An 18324-nucleotide genomic window follows, 5' to 3' on the forward strand; every position below is an offset into this window, starting at 1 on the left:
TTTATTTCTCTTGCAATTTTAATGACGTTGACATTTTTAATATGCCTACTAGGTATTTATATTTCTTCTATTAGCTACCCTCTTCATTTCTATAGCAAGCTTAAACAACGATTTTTTCAAGAAAGCAACTTCCAGTGACTGGTTATGTATACCAGCTATGTATGTGTATGTATACCAGTGTATACCGGCTGTTATCCTAGAACTTTATGGACATCATCTCTAATTGTAACAAGCATCTAGGTGGACAAACATTATTTATTATCTCAGTTTTATAGATGATGAAACTGTAGCTCAGAAAATTTAAGTAACTTGCCCAAAGTTATCCAACTAAAAATTCTTTGAACCAGGATTCCTACCCAAGACTGAACAACTCAAAAACCTGGCAAACTTCATCACTAAAGCTCCAAAAGAGAAACAATGTAGCTCATTCCATGGAAAATACGCGCACACATACACCCCCCAAAACAAAGCAGCCAATCATCCTAAACCTCAGCACCATCGTTACCGGCGAGTAAGCATCATTCCCAACATCTCTGCGCACATTATAAAGATAGCATCATTCCCAACATCTCTGTGCACATTATAAAGACAGCAGGAGGGCAGGAAGCGTGGGTGAATGGAAGATGGTGTCTTACTGAACATACAGGTTTTTCAACAACAGGTTGAAAAAAATCTATGGAAATCAAGAGGCAATGCAGCTTAAAATAATACTTACCTCTAACAGAATTTAATTTTATTTGTGCTGTTTATTCTCCAGAAGAATTTTGTATTTGGGTAATCATACTTTTAAATTTTCTAAAAAAATTTTTCCCAGAACTGAAAGCAGAAAAAATGGCCACATTTGTTTTCTTGTACATTTTTATAGTTTCTCATTCTAACGTTTAACTTTCTAATCCACGTAGAGTTTATTTGGGCACACAGGGTGAGCTACAATGCTAACTTTATTTTTTCTTCTAAAACACTCCATCAATTACCCAGAGACATCCACTGACTGAGTCTGCCTTTGCCTCCCTGCTTTATGTTCTTTGCCATGTGAAGTTTACATTAAAGGCTTTTAAAATACTCTCCCGCCTACTTATGAAGCTCGTATTTGTACCGTCTACAACAAAGAATCTTAGAGACAGGATATCATAGAATCATTGCTCTACCTTTTTGGAAGAAAAAAAATGGTCATTTAAGTGACATATGGCAGACCCTAAAATATTATGATTATGCAAACAAAATGCAGGTACAAAAATGGAGTTGGTTGCCAATGTGGTTCTGCAGTTTGGACAGATTGAGTAGAGAAGAAACAAGAACAACAAAAATGCCTTCATCAACAAGCACAGTGGTTTTGAAACCATAAACACCATAATGATGATGGACTATCAGACCCATTGGCAGAAAATGGGCATAGTAGTCATCCTGCTGATGATCTAGACCAATGATGTGAAAGGGAGGGTTGTGTACCCTCCTGGTGACCAGCATTCTGGAATCATCTGGGGCTTTCTTTACAAGAATTAGCCTCATGCACACTCCCCCTGCTGCCTGCACATCCCCACAGAACCCAGGTTGTCAGGGCTGCTGTCACAAACCAGGGTTTCTTTTTCCTTTCTTCACTCACTGTGAGGGTTCCAACATCTGTGACTTGACCATCCAAGACTGGCAAATTCCAAGAGTGATAGCTTACACTGAAAAAAGAAATAGTACTTAGATTGACGTCTGCAACTTCACATCCAAGTTTCATGGTCTTTATTCTTCTTTATTTATAAGAATTCCTGTAGGGAGATTATAATATGATTTTTGATGCAGCTCAATTTGATCTATCAAAGAACACACGTGGCTTAATCGTGATTGACTTGTACTTAAGTGTGATGAAGAAATTGCTTGGTTCACTGCTTGTGTAACCTAACAAGATACAAGCGTTAGCTGGTGAGAACCACTAACAGGTCAGTGCAAACTCCGTCAGAGAAAGCAAGTGTAGTCAAAGGAGACAGACACAAGGACTGTTTCAGAGAAGCAGATATTAAATCACCCATGTAGTGTTCCATTTTAAACTTATAAATCAATGTATTTTTGTTAATCTATTTGTGTTTGAATCAAACCATTAAAAGAATACTTTTCTCCTTACTTTCAGAGTTTGTCACCAGACTCTGACATAACTATTTGCATGTTTTTACTTCAAATGGGCAGTGACGCCTAAATGGCTGGATTTCTCTGACCTGAAGTAGCAAAGGTCATGTGAGAGCTTCAAGTACGCCTGTTCACGGTTTTATTGTTCCCTTACAGCACGCAGACCTGGGATATTGGAATATTAGACATCTTTGGTTTTGAAGAATTTCAAAAGAATGAGTTTGAACAAGTAAGTGAGTTTCTTTTGAAATTTTATAAACTTTGATGGTTTCTTTTCAACTAGTAAGTTATCTCTTTTTAATTCAATAGAGACTATTTGCATAATTAGTTGCAAACACAGAATTTTAAAAAGTACTTTGCCATCTTGTAAAATTAATGTACCTGATTTGTGGACGTGTTCATTTTTGTGTGGTCTTGTAAACAACTGGCATAATCATTTTTTTAAAACAGAGGCAATTGTTTTAAAAGTCAATGTTAGACAAAGACATGAATTGTGCTTGTGGAAATATTATTTCAACTGGGCCAGAGAGACAGAGGGCATCTATATTTGAAATCAGGGCAAGAGTCTTCAGAATCCTTGGCCCAAAATCAGAATGGAAATTCTCTCTTATGCTAACTGCTGTTGTTTGTAGATTCATCTTTACATGACATTCATATCTGTGATCATGGGAAACTCATGATGGAATAAAGAGATATTGATTATTTTTAACCCATTTACAATTTAGGGCACTTCAAAAAGCACTGAATTCTTTAGGTATCTTAATAGCACTGTATGAATAGTTTAATCAGATTAAATATGACTAAAAAGTAAGTGTTAAAGAAGAGAGTAGAAATAGCCACATTTAGATTCTAAAATTATTCATATGTTAAATATCTAACTCCATCTTAAAATATTTTCTGCTCTATGATACTGAATTTTCTGAAATCATTTCAGGAACTCATCAAGCTATTGATAACACAGTTTAAGAAAAAACTGAATGAGGAAATTTATTTTCTTTGCATAGCAGAACCCTAATATAGTGTACTTATGTTTCTAAAGAAAAATAAGCAAAGGGGCTGGCCCCGTGGCCGAGTGGTTAAGTTCTCGCGCTCCGCTGCAGGCGGCCCAGTGTTTTTTTGGTTCGAATCCTGGGCGCGGACATGGCATTGCTCATCAAACCACGCTGAGGCAGCGTCCCACATCCCACAACTAGAAGGACCCACAACAAAGAATATACAACTATGTACTGGGGGGCTTTGGGGAGAAAAAGGAAAGAAATAAAATCTTTAAAAAAAAATAAGCAAAGCAGTTAAATAATGAGATGTCATTTTAATGTACTTCTTGCAATAATATTGGATTCTTTGTTTAACAATAGTATGGTTGGAGGTCTTCTTCAAGTAACAGTTTTTGAAAACTTGAGGAAATAAAAAAAATGAGACGGGGAAAGCAATTTTGAGCATGTACACTGTACATTGAATGACATTTTTTCCTCAAAACCTTGTAACTTAAACAATATCACCATTTTGGAGCTAAAGAAACAGAAGCTCAGATCATTTAAGTAACTCATAGGAGAAAACACAGAACTTCAATCTGATTCCAGAACCAATGATCTGTGCTGTTTCCAGCTCCAAAGGTTCTTTGAAAGCTAGAGTTAAACTTTTATTAGTATACATTTTCTAAGCTTTAACTACTGCGCATTCAGGAAAATATTTGTATTTCTCTTAGGACACTACATGATTCTAAAAAGGAAGAAACAATAAAACAGGAAAATATTTGTTTGTATTTCTCTTAGGACACGACATTATTTATTCTATTAAATGTAGAAACAATAAAACTTTTAATGAATTTTACGTGCCATGAATTATTGCTTCCCTAGCAGAGCTTTTCACCAAATCTGCTTAATATGAATAAATAAGTAAGATAATGCAGGTTTATCTTCTTCGTGTAGAGTGCCAGGGTGATTAAAAGAAATGTTACAGACGTAATAAGAAGAATTAATGGGTTTGAAAATGTACATCAGTTCATTTTAGAAAAGAGTGGATTGAATTAATGGCCACGAGCCAGGAAAAAGCTCAAATTTGCAATAGTAGCTGTCCAGATATTAAGTTCCAAACGTGCTAATTAAGAATATGGTTTTCTTTAGTTTTCTGCTAATAATCAATAATGGTTACACTTTCTTGAGCCCCGACTACGAGTCAGGTGCTTCTGCTCCATGATCTCTGACTCCTATAGCACCTCTCTCAGAAAGTTAAGGGACAGCCCAGAAGCCTTTTTGGGGCCAAGTGGAAATTTGGGTGCATATGCCTCGGGCCCCAGAGCCCAGTGCTCTCTGTGCTGTGCTGTTTCTCTCTCTGACACCTTCTGACTACGCCCCTGAAGGGTCAGTGGTTTTTTTAGTACCTCTAAGTTTTGTATTTAATCCTGGATAATGACAAGTATTTGAAAAAGAACAATAATTTCAGAAGAAATCAAATATTAGTCATTGTTTTTAGGTTTACATTATTAAATTAATACGAAAAGAGGAAGCATATTGATTAAGCTGAGGTTTCTTGCTGAAAAAACAAATTCATTTTTCATTAAAAAGTGATGAACAATATAGGATCATGCCCAAAGTTTTAAAATAAAAGTATTTCGACCAGAAGTTATGTTTCCGACTCCCAGGCATGGCTTTTCTATAAACTGAAGGATATATTTTATGTACAAGATATCATCCAAAATATTTTTTAAATTTTTTTCTTTTTATCTGTATTTTTCAATCCTGATGTTAGCATATTGTTATATAGAATACGGCAATAAATTTAGCAAATAGGTTTGTTGTTGGCTGACCCCTTCCGTCAATCACTTAAATCCCCAAGTAGTGATTATTTATGTTAAAGGAGATTATAGACACAAATTAAACCCATTAGAATATTGGATTTATTGTATTAATCTATGTGCTCTAAGTAATAGAATCTCTAAAGGAAATGTTGTCGAAAGTGACGATCTGTATAAAAACGATGTCTTTATGCCTGTGAAGTAACTGCCATCCATCTTTGCTTAAAACCTATTACATAGAGTTTGATTTTAAAATCTCAAAGGGAAACCAGAGGAGGAAAGTATGTTTGGTTCCTTTAAGAAACAACAATCCACCAAAAAAGCGGGGAGGGGAGGTGGGAGTAGGAAGGGCTAAAATCAGCAAAGCCAACAAACAAAGGAGAAAGGAAGGGGAGCTGGGGCGCCCTGGGCCTGGGCCTGGGCCTGGGCCTGGCTCCCGCGGGCGGCGGGCGCTCATGGCGTCTGTGGCCCCAGGTTCCAATGCAGAACTCTCCAAGGGCAGCAGTCCCCCCATGCGGCATCTGCCCAGAGCTCCGGCGTCCTCTCTTTATTAAATCCTGTCAGATTGTTGGCAGAGGTGGTGTGGTCTCATCAGCAGGTTGAGATAGATGGTGCAAAGAGAAGTCAACGTGACCTTTCCTAAACCAGGGTGGAGAGAAGAAAGGCTCCCCAATGATAGGAGATTCAAAGAAGGCAAAATCAATTCTAGAATTTTAAAGCTGAAACAAATTAGAGAGCTACTGCCTGCCCCGCCCCTGGCCCCCTGCACCTGCCGCTTTACAGATAATGTGCCAAAATCAGCAATAATTGATTTGCTGTGGAAAGCACATATAGCAGCCTCTTAAGCCCCAAGGCTTTCTTCAAAAAAGTAATTTGGAGATTCACAGTACACTTGGCACAGTAAAGGCCCTGAGAAGTCCCGCAGAGACGCCCGTTAGCTTAGCTCAGTGTTTCCCCACTAGGTTTGTGTTTCACTGTTCTCTAGAAGATAGTAATTGGCATCTCCTACAATGAGTGTTCTGCGGAACATGCTTAGGAAATACTGAATATCTGAAATGTAACATCACTCCTGTTCTCTCATACATATATAAATGTACGACATATATATATAAATATATCAATTGATGAGCAAATCAGTTAATGGCTTATGTATGCTCTGTTCCACCATCTATCTCATTGTGTTCAACCATGTCTACATGTTAGAATCACCTGGAAAGCTTTAAAATACATCAATGTTTGGGCCCCACTCTGCTTTAATTGGTTTGGGGTCAGCTCAGCCATCAGCCTTTTTAGAAAGCCCCTGGTTAATTCCACCGTGCAGGAGGCTTGCGAATCACTGTCTCACGCCGGGGCTCTGCCTTCGACGGCAGTCAGCTTTCATTAATCTCCTGCTTTAATTCTGCGATGGAGATGTCATGCTCTATTGTATTTTTGCTTCAGATATATTTCACTGAGTAATAAAAATAAAGGAAGAACAGTTGGTGAAAATTTACTCAAGAAATTAAGTTTGTCATTAATACAAATGATAGGCCATCTGGATAAGCAATCACGTCCTGTTACTAGAGTGCTTTCAAGGGGTGCGCAATTTTTATTATTAAACCACTTACCAACAGCATTTAAGGTACAAAGCATGTATTTTAATCAGAAAAGGATGCATGCTAATTAAGCAACACAATAATTGTTCATTATCGTCTATGAATACTCACCTTTCACCCACGTTCAAGTCTACTCTGAGAAATACCTGGAAATTTAATGAAACCCAAACGCAATTCTGATGGATAGTGTTAAAAAGCAAAAATAATGATTGTTTTGCATTGAAGTCAATGATGTTCTCAACTGTTTATGTAGATTTATGCTTCTAGATACATAAACTAATTTGCCTATAAAAATCTTACACTGTATCGTTCTCTGACTGTGTTTAACACAGACTCACCTATGTACACGAACACAGTTCAGTGAAGATACATCAAGAATAAGCAGATTCTTGCCATGATTTTGGCTATTTGGTTGGTGGAATACATTTTTCCAATTTTCAACCAGGTACCTGACATATGGTGATTGTCTGTATTAGTCTCCGTGGGTACATTTGCTGGCAGTTTTGAAGTTCATGCTAGAGCACTCTTTTATATTTAACTTTGGTTCAAACAGTGAGTGCTTTGAACAATTCAGAATAGAGAAACGCAAACTATTCTGGTAAAAAATGTTAATGTACACAATTACTTCAAAATGAGTTAGAAAAACATTCTTCTTCAAGCTGCATATGCTCCCAGTGGTTCCCTTTACCACTCAGCATCGCTCTCCTCTGTTAGAAATACAAATACGTGTTCTGTTTCAGAAGGCACCACTGTCATAAAAGCTACAAGTCAAAACTCACTCCACAGGCTACTCAATTTTGCACATCAAGCTGGAACTTTCCCCATGGGATTTTGATAAATTACATCTTTTTTTCCTCCAGAATACAAAGAGCGTGATCTACAATACAAGATTCAGCCGTATTGTAAGGATCACCCCATGTCACAAAGTACCATCGGATCCTGCAGCTTAAAATAGTAAAGCTCACCAGAGAAGCTGTATGTTTTATGGATCATTTTGACCAGGAGAGTAACAAATTGTTATTCTATCAAAAGCACAGGCCAAATCCTTTTTCTGTCAGCCAAAGTTTGGCAGATTGCTTTAGACTTTCCTGGAACAAAAAAAAAAAAAAGGGAAGAAAAAGAAGACTGATATTCTGACCCCTTCCAGTTCTTTCTAATTTACCAGTGGCTTCGTCCACATTCCCACTTGGTATCACCATTTTCACTAAAACAGAGGATCAACTCAGTGAAGCCAATGTTCAGTTCAATAAAATATTAGTAAACAAAAACAATTAAAATATCTAGTTTCTATTATAAAAATGCTCAAGTAGTCAAAACACTACAGCTGGGTCAAGAGCAAGAGGATTTAGTCAGATTGTCATCGAAAGGAATTTTTCTAACTACAGAGCTGGCATCTATTCTGAATGAAAAGGATAAGAGAATTATATTAAGTATGCTTGAGACATCCACATCTAAGTATTTTCAATTAGAGAATCTGAAAATGAGGGGAAAGATAAGTGTCACATAATTTGGATGTTTCTTGTACAATAGAGAATTAGCCACTGATGTTCTTATTTTGGAATCCTCTATCAGATTTATTTTTATTGTTTCACATAGTAAGAGACATCGCCTTATTTTTTGTGGCTTCAACATTTATTTCTGAGAAACCTATTTCCTAACATATGTTACATTTAGGCACACGTTCCATAACCGCTTTTAAATCAAACTCCTGAGATATAGGATCTATTGGTCTTTTCTTAAATGATTCAATGTATTTTTTTAATATTAAACAGTTTGAAAAATTACAATTGTGTCTATCGAATAAACAAAGAGAATTGTTTCCAATGTTTCCATTCCATAAGGGAGTCATTTGTTTTCTGTACATTTACTGTATTTCACCCCAAATTTTAACAATCTTTTATAACATTTATTGATCTTTAGTAACAAAATTACTTCAGCTTTAAGAGAGTTTGCCATATTATTAGATTGAGAGAAACACCTTAAAATATTGTTTTTTAAGCAGAGTGAAATAATTTTTTGAAGTTCCACTTTTTTTCTCTAACAATAGTTTTCTGAAATTTCTATTTTTCATTTATGATCAAAATGGGGGCAACTATAGATGTATTCCTTTCACAGTGGGGATACTACTGTGGATAGATGCTACACAGTTTTATAGAAAATGGTTTGTCTTTCCAGAATCATTCCTGGAGATTTATACGCTGTAGAATAAGACAGACACAGATATTCATCTACTGGTGTCACTTAGTTTTGATCTAATGATACAAGGAGGTGAGTGTGTAGACTTAGTTGCAAGGAGGAAATATTTTTCATATGATGTGTAAATACTGAGTTCCATGCCTCCCTTTTCCAGCTATAATGTGCAGAATTTATTGGTCTGTATCTATATTCAAACTGTTTTTGCCTTAACAACAAAGCGTGTAAAGTTAAATGTCCTATATGGTATATTCCTAACCAAAGTTACTATAGTTTTAATATTTTTGCATTTAGAGAACTTATCAGCAGGAGTGCAGGTTTATCTAAGAAATGTTTACCTTTGAATTTAAATAACTGTCAGCTTTGCGTATATCTCATAAAGTCTAGTTGTTAAGGGGAAGAGAGGAAAAGTTCTAGTTAACTACTGGCCACATCAGATAGAAGGAAGAAAATTCAAGAAAGTCAAGAGACCATGGATGGAGTGGTAGGAAGAAGATGATGCAAAGAGGGATTCCAATATTTTTGTATATTTCTAGTATATCAATTATTCTCCACCTATTATATCAATAATGAAATATTGTTATACATTCATCATTGAAATAACTTGACTAGATTCAGTCCTAAGAACCTCTACAGTTTTCAGCTCCCCAACCCCCACTTTGGTCACAGTGGCCCATGCCTGCACTCCTGTCATTCTCCAGTCACTCCGTTTCTGAAGATGTTCGAGCTGTCTGTACCTATGCACAAAATTCTAACCCTGGCAAGAAGTGAAGAAAAAAACTTCACAGCAAATCAACCCTGTCTCAGGACGAACTCTCTTTGTGATCTGACCCTCGTCCTGCGCTCTGATACGATTGTTTCTTCCCTGAGAAATTTTCCCTGTGAGACTTCTTCATGTCCCTAGCATCCCATAAACTTCCATTTTCCCAAATAGCTGGGTCTGTGAGAAAATGGCTCTTTCCTCCTATGTGCATGCCATTCTTAATTCCTTAATAGCCACACCCCTCTGGGCAGGCACAGACACCTGCATGGAGAGCGAAAGCCTTCCTCGTGGGGGTCATTTGAGAAGGTGGCTCTTCTCACTGGTTGGAAGCTGGAGCATAAGAGATGCTCTTACGCGAGCTAGAGAGAAGCCGTGCGCTCTCATTAGAGGGACACGGATGTCTAAGAGGAGCTCCTAGTCAGCAGGCATTATGGTGACTTGATGTTATGTTATGATGCCTTGGAGAAGAATTTGGGTACAAGGAAAAGAGGAACCCAGGGCGGTCTTTCTCTTCTCTGATGACTATTGCAGTCTTGTGTGATTTACAAAAGCTTTGGCATTTTCTTTGTATAAACATAGCACATTTCACATCAAGTAGAATCCTAGATATTGTTCCCTTTACAAATGAGATCTGATTTTCTTTTAAAAATTTTTACCAATTATTTTGGTTTATATAAATTACTCATCTCTATTTTCAGTGGGTTACTGAATTCTATTTCCCAATGCTTTTTGGATTTTACCTAGTATAACATAGTGGTTAGCTGCAGCTGGGAGAACATGATGGTCTTTGAGACTGAATGAGCTCATGAAGAAATTGGGTGCAGATAGAGAAGACATGAGGCCCACAGACTGAGCCCTGGACCACTCCAGGATGGAGTTAGAGAAGGAGATAGAGAAGGTGTGGCCAGTAAGGTCGGAGACCAAGAAAGTATGAAGTCTTGGAAGACAGCAGAGGCAGTGCCCCAGGGAAGCAGAGGAATCGATGGTCAAGTATCACTGGGAGGTCAAGGAAAACGAACACTGAGAATTGAACATTGGATTTAAAAGTGCACACATCACACTGTGGTGACTTCCACAAAAGCAATTTTGGTGGAGCAGTGGGGGCACAGTTTTATTGAAGGGGTTTCAATAGTGGAGAGGAGAGGAATTTGAGATAAGACATCTCTTTTGAGGCTTTTTGTTACAAAAGGAAGCAGAAGAGTAGGAGAGTGGAAGTAAGACTTCATTTTGGTTAGATCAGGGTTATTTTATTCTTTAATATTTTCAGATAATTTTTAAGACTAAGAAATTAAAACTTTAAGATTAAGAAGTAGCATATTTGTTTTCTGATGGGAATGTCTTCTGAAAGGAGAAAAATTGACAGTTGAAAGAATGTAAAAAAATTTCTTATAAAGAAAATAGTTTCTAGATACAATACTTAGACTGGTTATTTTTCTAAAAGAAACACCATGTTCCCTTGCCCATCGTGGATATGCAACGGAAATAAGGAGGCAAGAAATGCTTGTCCTTTCTCAGGGATCTCATGGCAAATCCAGCTTTTATCTTCACTTGTTGACAAGAGCCCAAATATAATTCCTTTTTGGAAATATTATTTAAATACTCAAATATATTTTAGACTCCAAATTTGCAAGTCAATGTTGTAATTATGCTTCTTGTTGTTTTTAACATACTCACTTTAAATTGAATAATCAGACCATATGAAGTCAACAATATCAAGTAAAACTTTACTTTGACTTTTCAGGCAATACTGTCATGCTTTATCTCAATAGACTAATTGCTGTTGAATATTCTTGAGTCAGTATTTCACAAATCTGAAAATGTGTCATACGAGTGAATCTGCATGGCCATATTGTCTTGTGAATTGTTTTCTTTTTCCCCACAATAGCTTTGTGTCAACATGACCAATGAGAAGATGCACCATTATATCAATGAAGTGCTTTTTCTACAGGAGCAAACAGAATGTGTACAAGAGGGAGTTACCATGGAAACAGCTTATTCTCCTGGTAACCAGACTGGAGTTTTGGAGTTTTTTTTCCAGGTATTCATATAGTATAATTAGATACTTTACAGGATGCATGCATTTAAATATACAGGAGGCAGGGAATTTATTTCAAGGGCCTTGTTTTTGAGATATCTTTGTGTATGAGACTCTGCAATGTATTTATAATCTTTCAGTGTTGATTGAGGAGCACAAGTTACCTTTCTCTGAAGGGTCATCTGAAGGATTACCAATTCATTGAAAGGACAAGAAATATCAGATTATCTTGTTATAAAAATATTCAGCATTGATTATTTGCTAAAACTCTCCTTTTGGCACAGTTACAAATGCCCAATGTACAAAATTAATGTTTTATAAAATAATATCTAAGGATAACAATATCATAAAACAAATTCAACAGAATATTTTTTATTTATCTTCAAAGTTTTTAAATTTGTTTGGAAAAATTGGCAGTAAAAATATGTATACATGTATATAATCTTAGGGATCTGAAGGTGCTCATACTTATCTTTGCTTCACTTTACAATGCAAGAATCTTTGCCTCAAGACCTCTGACATATAAACAAAAATCGATCACATAAACAGCAATCTCTGTCTACTAATATATGAAGACATTACAGTCATGCGCCACATAGTAATGTTTTGATCAATGACAGACCAAATAGACGGTGTTGGTCTCATAAGGTGAGTACCGCACAGCTTAGGTGTGCAGTAGGCTATCCCGCCTAGGTTTGTGTGCACGCCCTCTGTGATGTCAGTACAATGACGAAGTTGCTTAACAATACATTTCTCAGAACATATCCCCAGCGCTAAGCAATGCATGACTGTATGGAGACTTATACATAATATCTCAAACACTTAGAACGTGATTTAAAACTGGTACCATTCAGCTATTGGGAGCAGAGTAATTAGTTTTTTACCTTTTGTTTCTATAAATGTAGATTTATAAATTTTTGTATGCATTTTCCAAGTATTGTAAAATACTCCTGTTCTTGCTACCAACTATTCAACATTCTTTTTTTTTAGTTACAGAGGAAGCCCTCTTCCTCCAGAAAGCCCTCCCTCATCATACACATTTAGTATATAACTTACCTATCTACGATTCAAAAGCGTCTTCAGGGACCAGCCCAGTGGCCTAGTGGTTAAGTTGGCATGCTCCACTTTGGCAGCCCAGTGTTTGTGGTTTCAGATCCTCGGCTCAGACCTATGCACCGCTCATCGGGCCATGCTTTGGAGGCATCCCACATACCAAATAGAGAAAGATGGGCACAGATGTTAGCATAGGGACAATCTTCCTCAAACCAAAGGAGAGAGATTGGCAACAGATGTTAGCTCAGGACCAATCTTCCTCACCAAAGAAAAAAACGTCTTCAAACTGACACTAATATATACTTAACTGTGTAACAGGAAGCTTCAGGCCCCTCCACCTTCATTCTCACTTGCTGCGATATCCTTGACCGCTACAGAGTGGCCAGAAGAATGAAGTTGTTTCTATCTCTTTGGCTATCCTCCTTGAGGGCTCGTCTTTGGGATCATCATTTCAATAATAGGACTTTTATCAGTATGAGTTGGAAATGAGAGTGGACAAGTTGACTGCTACTCCTCTGTGATACCCGTAAAACTGGAATGAAAAGACGTATCAAGTATAGGGTGAAAGATGTAGGTCAGTATACCAGGCAAGCACGTACCCCACAAAACAAAACAAGCTGCTTGTTTCCTTTCTAGCACCCATAGACCCCTACTGCGCACAAGCATTTGTCATTTTCTCACAGGCCTTATTTCTGTTTCACTGAACATAAATTTGTCTTATGTCCCTGAGGGGGGTGTGGATCCAGATTCTTAGCAGATCCTCCAGGCATCTAGGACATAGGACATTGTGTTGCATGCTCAATATTGCTGCTTTTCGTTGTTAAGATGAAACTACGTATGATAACCTCTCACGTACAGGAGAACAATTCAGTCTCTCCGAAGCCCTCACTTCTGAAGGAATTGAAGGCCTTTAATCCTCTTTTATGACTTAATTCTCCATGTTCTACTTTCTTCTTCAGACACTCAGCAAGTTTTCCAAGTCTGCCACCTTTCCTTCATGGCTTTATATCAAACATCCAGAAAGCATTGCACACATGAATTTTTAAAATTTTGCAGACAATACAAATTATAATGCTGTAAAAAGTATCTTGTTGGTAACCAAGCACCCCTTCCTTGGAAAATGTCATCTTGCTTTTGGAGCAGGGTGGTTTAGCTCTTTCTGAATAGATCCCTTCCCTTACACTAATTGAGGCCTTGTCTTTGAATTACGGAAACATCCATTTAAGGCCTCATCAAACAAACAAAAATTCTCATCTCCAAAGAGGAGACTGTCACTGCCCCTGCAGCATGGGCACGCTTGCATACAGCCTTGAAATACCCCGTTTGTCTTCACGGCATGTCTCTATTGCCTGTGTGTGTGTTTGTGTGTAAGGGTAACAGCGTATAGAGAAGTGCCGTGACATCATGCTCAGACTGACAGATGAAGGCACGACTTCTGATCTTACAATATCAATATTTTACTTATTGTTCAACAAATAGCTTGCTATAAATGGAAATAAAGAATTTCTGATTTTTGAAACATCCCACACAGAGCCAGTCCTCAGCAAACTTCCTACCTTGACTGTTTTCTTTTAGGGCCTCTCCCATCCATTTTGCATACCTATTTATTTTTTTGGTTTTTCACCTCTGGGCTCTTCAGGGGGCCTCACCATGGGGTTCCTGGCTACACTGAGATTTTGTGATGTACCATGCAGAATTGCCTGCTGGGCTAATGCTCCCTGGAATGGACTTTCTTCTCCAAATTTCCTTATCAAAAAACATGTTTGTGTTGGTAAGACAAGTCTCTCCAGGTAGTAGTGATCTCAGTAATTTGCTGAGTTGGATGAACTTGCTTGTTACAGGCATTCCCAATTTCTTCCAGTGCCATTTTCCATCTCATCAGTTCTTCCTTGTCCGTCCCAGGGAGGCTGTCTGGCTGCTCATTCTAGAGATGACCATCATAGTTGCCAGATGTCTCCAATAGGGCGCCCTCTGGTGTGTGAGCCCCCACCAGGTGAAGGTCGTCCCTGGGGCTGGCTCCTTTAACCTTTGTTCCCTATGAGTGGCACCAGAATGATTACACTTTTGCAACCCTCAGACAACAGTATATAGTCTGAGTTTTCTTTACTAGGAGCGGGAGACTCCAAAAGGCTTAAAACTACTAGCATGAAGAAATGACTTTGTATTGGCCAAATAAATGACATCATGAAAGGCCTATGGTGGCAGGTTTGGTGACCTCAGGTCATAATACAAAGTGAAATTGCTATAGGGGTCAGTCCAGGTCTCTTCACATCCTGAGAAGAATTATTCTTATGGTATTCACACTTTTGAAAGCACAGAGTCGATGTGAAGAGTTAAGATATACAGCAGAATAATGTAAACAAGTAATATGTTACCTTATTTTAAAAGGTAGATTTGACATGTCAACAGAAGAACTTTCCTAAGAAAGAAAAGATAAACCACACAGCGCTGAGTAAAAAGTTATTCAACTGGTGTGTACGCCCCATGGGCAGAAGGGTGCTCTGTGTTTGGGACACAGTGTCAGAGGTTGGGAAGTTCTGTTAAGCAGCATTTTCCTTCATGTGAGATTAATTTTACACTCCTACTTCCTGTGCAACTTTACTTCCCGTGTTTGGCAGCTATAAACTATCAGACTTCTAATTTAAATTTTACAAGTTATAGCTTCAAACTTTCTTTTTCCTCAATCAAAATACCGGAACATCATAGAGTCATTTCTACCTCATGCTGAGTGGGATTTTGCCACAATTTTTATGACTTACATCATTGTAGGTTTTGTTTCTTCATAAGTTACTTATCTCACCATTAAGTATAAAGTGTTCAATAGGGGTTTTAGGTCAAGAAAAATTACAACTTTCCTGTGGTCAGAAATTTTATTTTTCTTGTTAAGAATATACTTGTTAATAACTCGAGTGTTCTAATCACATTATAATAGACTCCTTCGTTTATTTCTTCATTCCTCTAATCAATAAGTAGTGTTGAGGACCTACTTTGCACCAGAGTTTTGCGAGGGGGTGGGCATCCAAGAGTGAGCGAGAATAGATGTGTATTAAAGGTAAAGACTAATTCATTTTCTGCGTGTTTATATGAACATAATGAAAAAAGAAATGCATGACCAACAACAAAAATACTAAACTGAGCTATAGAAGAAAACTCTCTCTTCTTCACTTTCAGAAGCCATCTGGATTTCTCTCTCTGTTGGATGAAGAAAGTCAAATGATTTGGTCAGTGGAACCAGATCTTCCCCAAAAGCTCCAGAGTCTCTTAGAATCCTCCAACACCAATGCAGTGTACTCCCCCGTGAAGGATGGCAACGGGAACGTGACCCGCAAAGATGAAGGCACAGCGTTCACTATTATGCACTATGCAGGAAGGGTAAGTTAAAGGAGCGCCATCAGCTATGATGTGCACTGAGGGACCAAAGGTCTTAAGGACAAGCTTTAAAGTTGCAGCATTTTGGAGTTTATTACTTTGATAAATGAAAACTGGGTGAAGAGCCCACACAAATGTACTTTTCTCAGCTATTTTCTTTTAGCCTGATGAGGGCTTCACATCTTCAGAACGTGGGCGATGAAGCATGCAGTATGATCCTTCTCATAATGTTCCGAGAATTATAATTTCATATGAGCAAAAAGAGGCCTGGATTGAATACAAAGGGCTCTGTTACGAACTTTGAGACATTTTCATAATCCAGAGAAACATTGGACATCTAGTTTGCTTACCCTCAATATAGTTTTTAGTATTAAATTATTTTTCTTGAAGCCTAGCAACCCCAGAAAAGAAAGCTACTGTCAGATCTCTGTCGATTCCCTAACCAGCTTTGTAACACGTGCTTCTTTTTCAGAACTTCCAAGGACCAGCTCTCACCTGTAAACATTTTCACACTCCTCAGGCTAGGCTCATATTGGGCTTCTCCAAGCTGATCCCAATCATTTTTTCCATGACTTATTTGCACACCGCCCCCCCCCCATTCAAAACCTCTGTTCAGGTTATTTTTTCTAACGCGCTGGCTTTTGTCCTGCATCTCTCACATTCAAGCTTGAAATATCCTCCTTGTCTTCTTAACAGGTGAATGTTTATCCATCTTTTAGTGCTGAAATCCACATCTCACTTGTCCTCAATTCACCTCCCATCTACAGTTAGTATCTAATATCTTCCACCTGTGAATTTGTAGCCCTTGGCTTTTCCCCTCATTTGGCACTTAGTACAAATTACACATTCAAGGGTGAGATATCCAGTCACTCTCTCACACTCGGTGTCTTTCAGTCCTTTTTAACCCATGTTTACTGAGACTCTGCTATAAGCAAAGCCAGAGCATTCGAGACTCAAAGTTGAGCAAAACATGTTCCTTGCTCTCAAATATCTCACTTTCAAATAAGGAAAAGGTGAATTGACAAATAATTATGATATAATTTACTTATAAAAACATTAGCAACATAAACAAAGTTCTGTATTACCACAGAGAAGGAAGCAATTATTTGGCTCCCAAAAAAGTGTAGAAATGTTTCCTAGAGGAGGTAAAAAGTGATCTAGGCCTCCAACGGCGAGTCAGAACTCAGTAAGATAAAAGGAATGGGCCTCCAGTAAAGACACGGACTTTGGGAAGTGAATGGACGTGTGCCCCTCTGGATTCAGTGGCATAGGACGGAATCCACCAGAGCTGTTGGAGCAGAAAGTAACTTTAGTGCAGGAAAGTAACTGCTGAGAGACTCTATGTTGAACCTTCCAGTAACCTTAAAACCACGCCACAGGACAGGGCTACCAACATAGCCTTGTCATTGATCAGGAAGCCTCCAGCCAAATTGAGAAGCTGCTGCCATAGGTACTGACTCTCAGTTACTGCTACCACCTCCAGCAGTGAAATGCCCGTGCGCTGGTACTCTACAGGGAACAAGTTGGTGTCTGGGCCTGCAGATCTCCACTGCCAGAGAAAAACAACACCTTCAGCACATGCTCACTAGGGAAAACACAGAAACAGCAGAATTGGGGCCTCCACCACTTCCACCTTCTAAATCTCGTGCAATAGTGCTGGACGAGTGGGAGCCACAGAGCGCTCAGACCCTAACAGCAAAGGAGACTGGGAAGGATAACTTTGTGGCTTCCTGATGTCTGCAGTACACGGGGGCAACGAGGGCGAATGCTCCATACCATTCCACCATATCCACCCACATCGTGTTTGGGAAATGGGGCAAGAAGTCCAGTTAAGTCTATAGAGAATGGTAGGAAAGAAAGTCTAAAAAGGTTATTTTGGCCAAATCATGAATAAATATGCAGGCACTTAGGACTTTGGACTCTTGGCAGTGTTAACTTATCAAATATTTTTAGACAGAGTGGGGGATGAAGTAAGTAAAACAGACATCATGACATAGGATGGATTGGGAAAGAAGTCAGAGCGCTGTGGAAACCCTCAGGCCAGGACTGCACTGGAGCCGGAGCGTGGAGCACAGAGGAGCCGGCGTCAGAAGGCAGAGGGCTGGGGACCATGACTGACTGGACGTGCAGAGGGAGGGAGACAGAGCTTGAAATGACACTGAGCTTTCTCAGCCCGCTGACTGGTGGATTTTTTTAATGCCAACCCAGAGAGGAAATCCTGCAGAATGAGGTAGTTTGGAAGGAAAGATATTCAGTTTTAGATGTTTTGAATTTGACGTTTTTAATGGGAATCCCAAGAGGATGCTAAAACACTTGATGCTGGGATGAAAGAGGCTGGTTGTTTGTAGATACATAGTCACATTTTTGGAAATGTGTATCTTGATAATTTCACCCAGGAAGAGCAGGGAGA

The 18324-nt window shown here is 38.5% G+C and overlaps 1 protein-coding gene across 4 annotated transcripts in view; it reads left to right on the forward strand.

Moving 5' to 3' along the window:
- MYO16 (myosin XVI) overlaps nt 1-18324 on the forward strand; it is a 599178-nt gene that overhangs the window by 408880 nt on the left and 171974 nt on the right. For all 4 annotated transcript variants that reach the window (XM_070520138.1, XM_070520137.1, XM_070520139.1 and 1 more), the window contains exons 21-23: nt 2269-2341; nt 11343-11495; nt 15717-15917. In XM_070520138.1, the coding sequence (XP_070376239.1) occupies nt 2269-2341; nt 11343-11495; nt 15717-15917 (427 nt within the window). The remainder of the gene's footprint in view (nt 1-2268; nt 2342-11342; nt 11496-15716; nt 15918-18324) is intronic.

The sequence above is a fragment of the Equus asinus genome, chromosome 11 (assembly GCF_041296235.1).
Source record: "Equus asinus isolate D_3611 breed Donkey chromosome 11, EquAss-T2T_v2, whole genome shotgun sequence".
In the NCBI taxonomy this organism is placed as follows: Eukaryota; Metazoa; Chordata; class Mammalia; order Perissodactyla; family Equidae; genus Equus; species Equus asinus.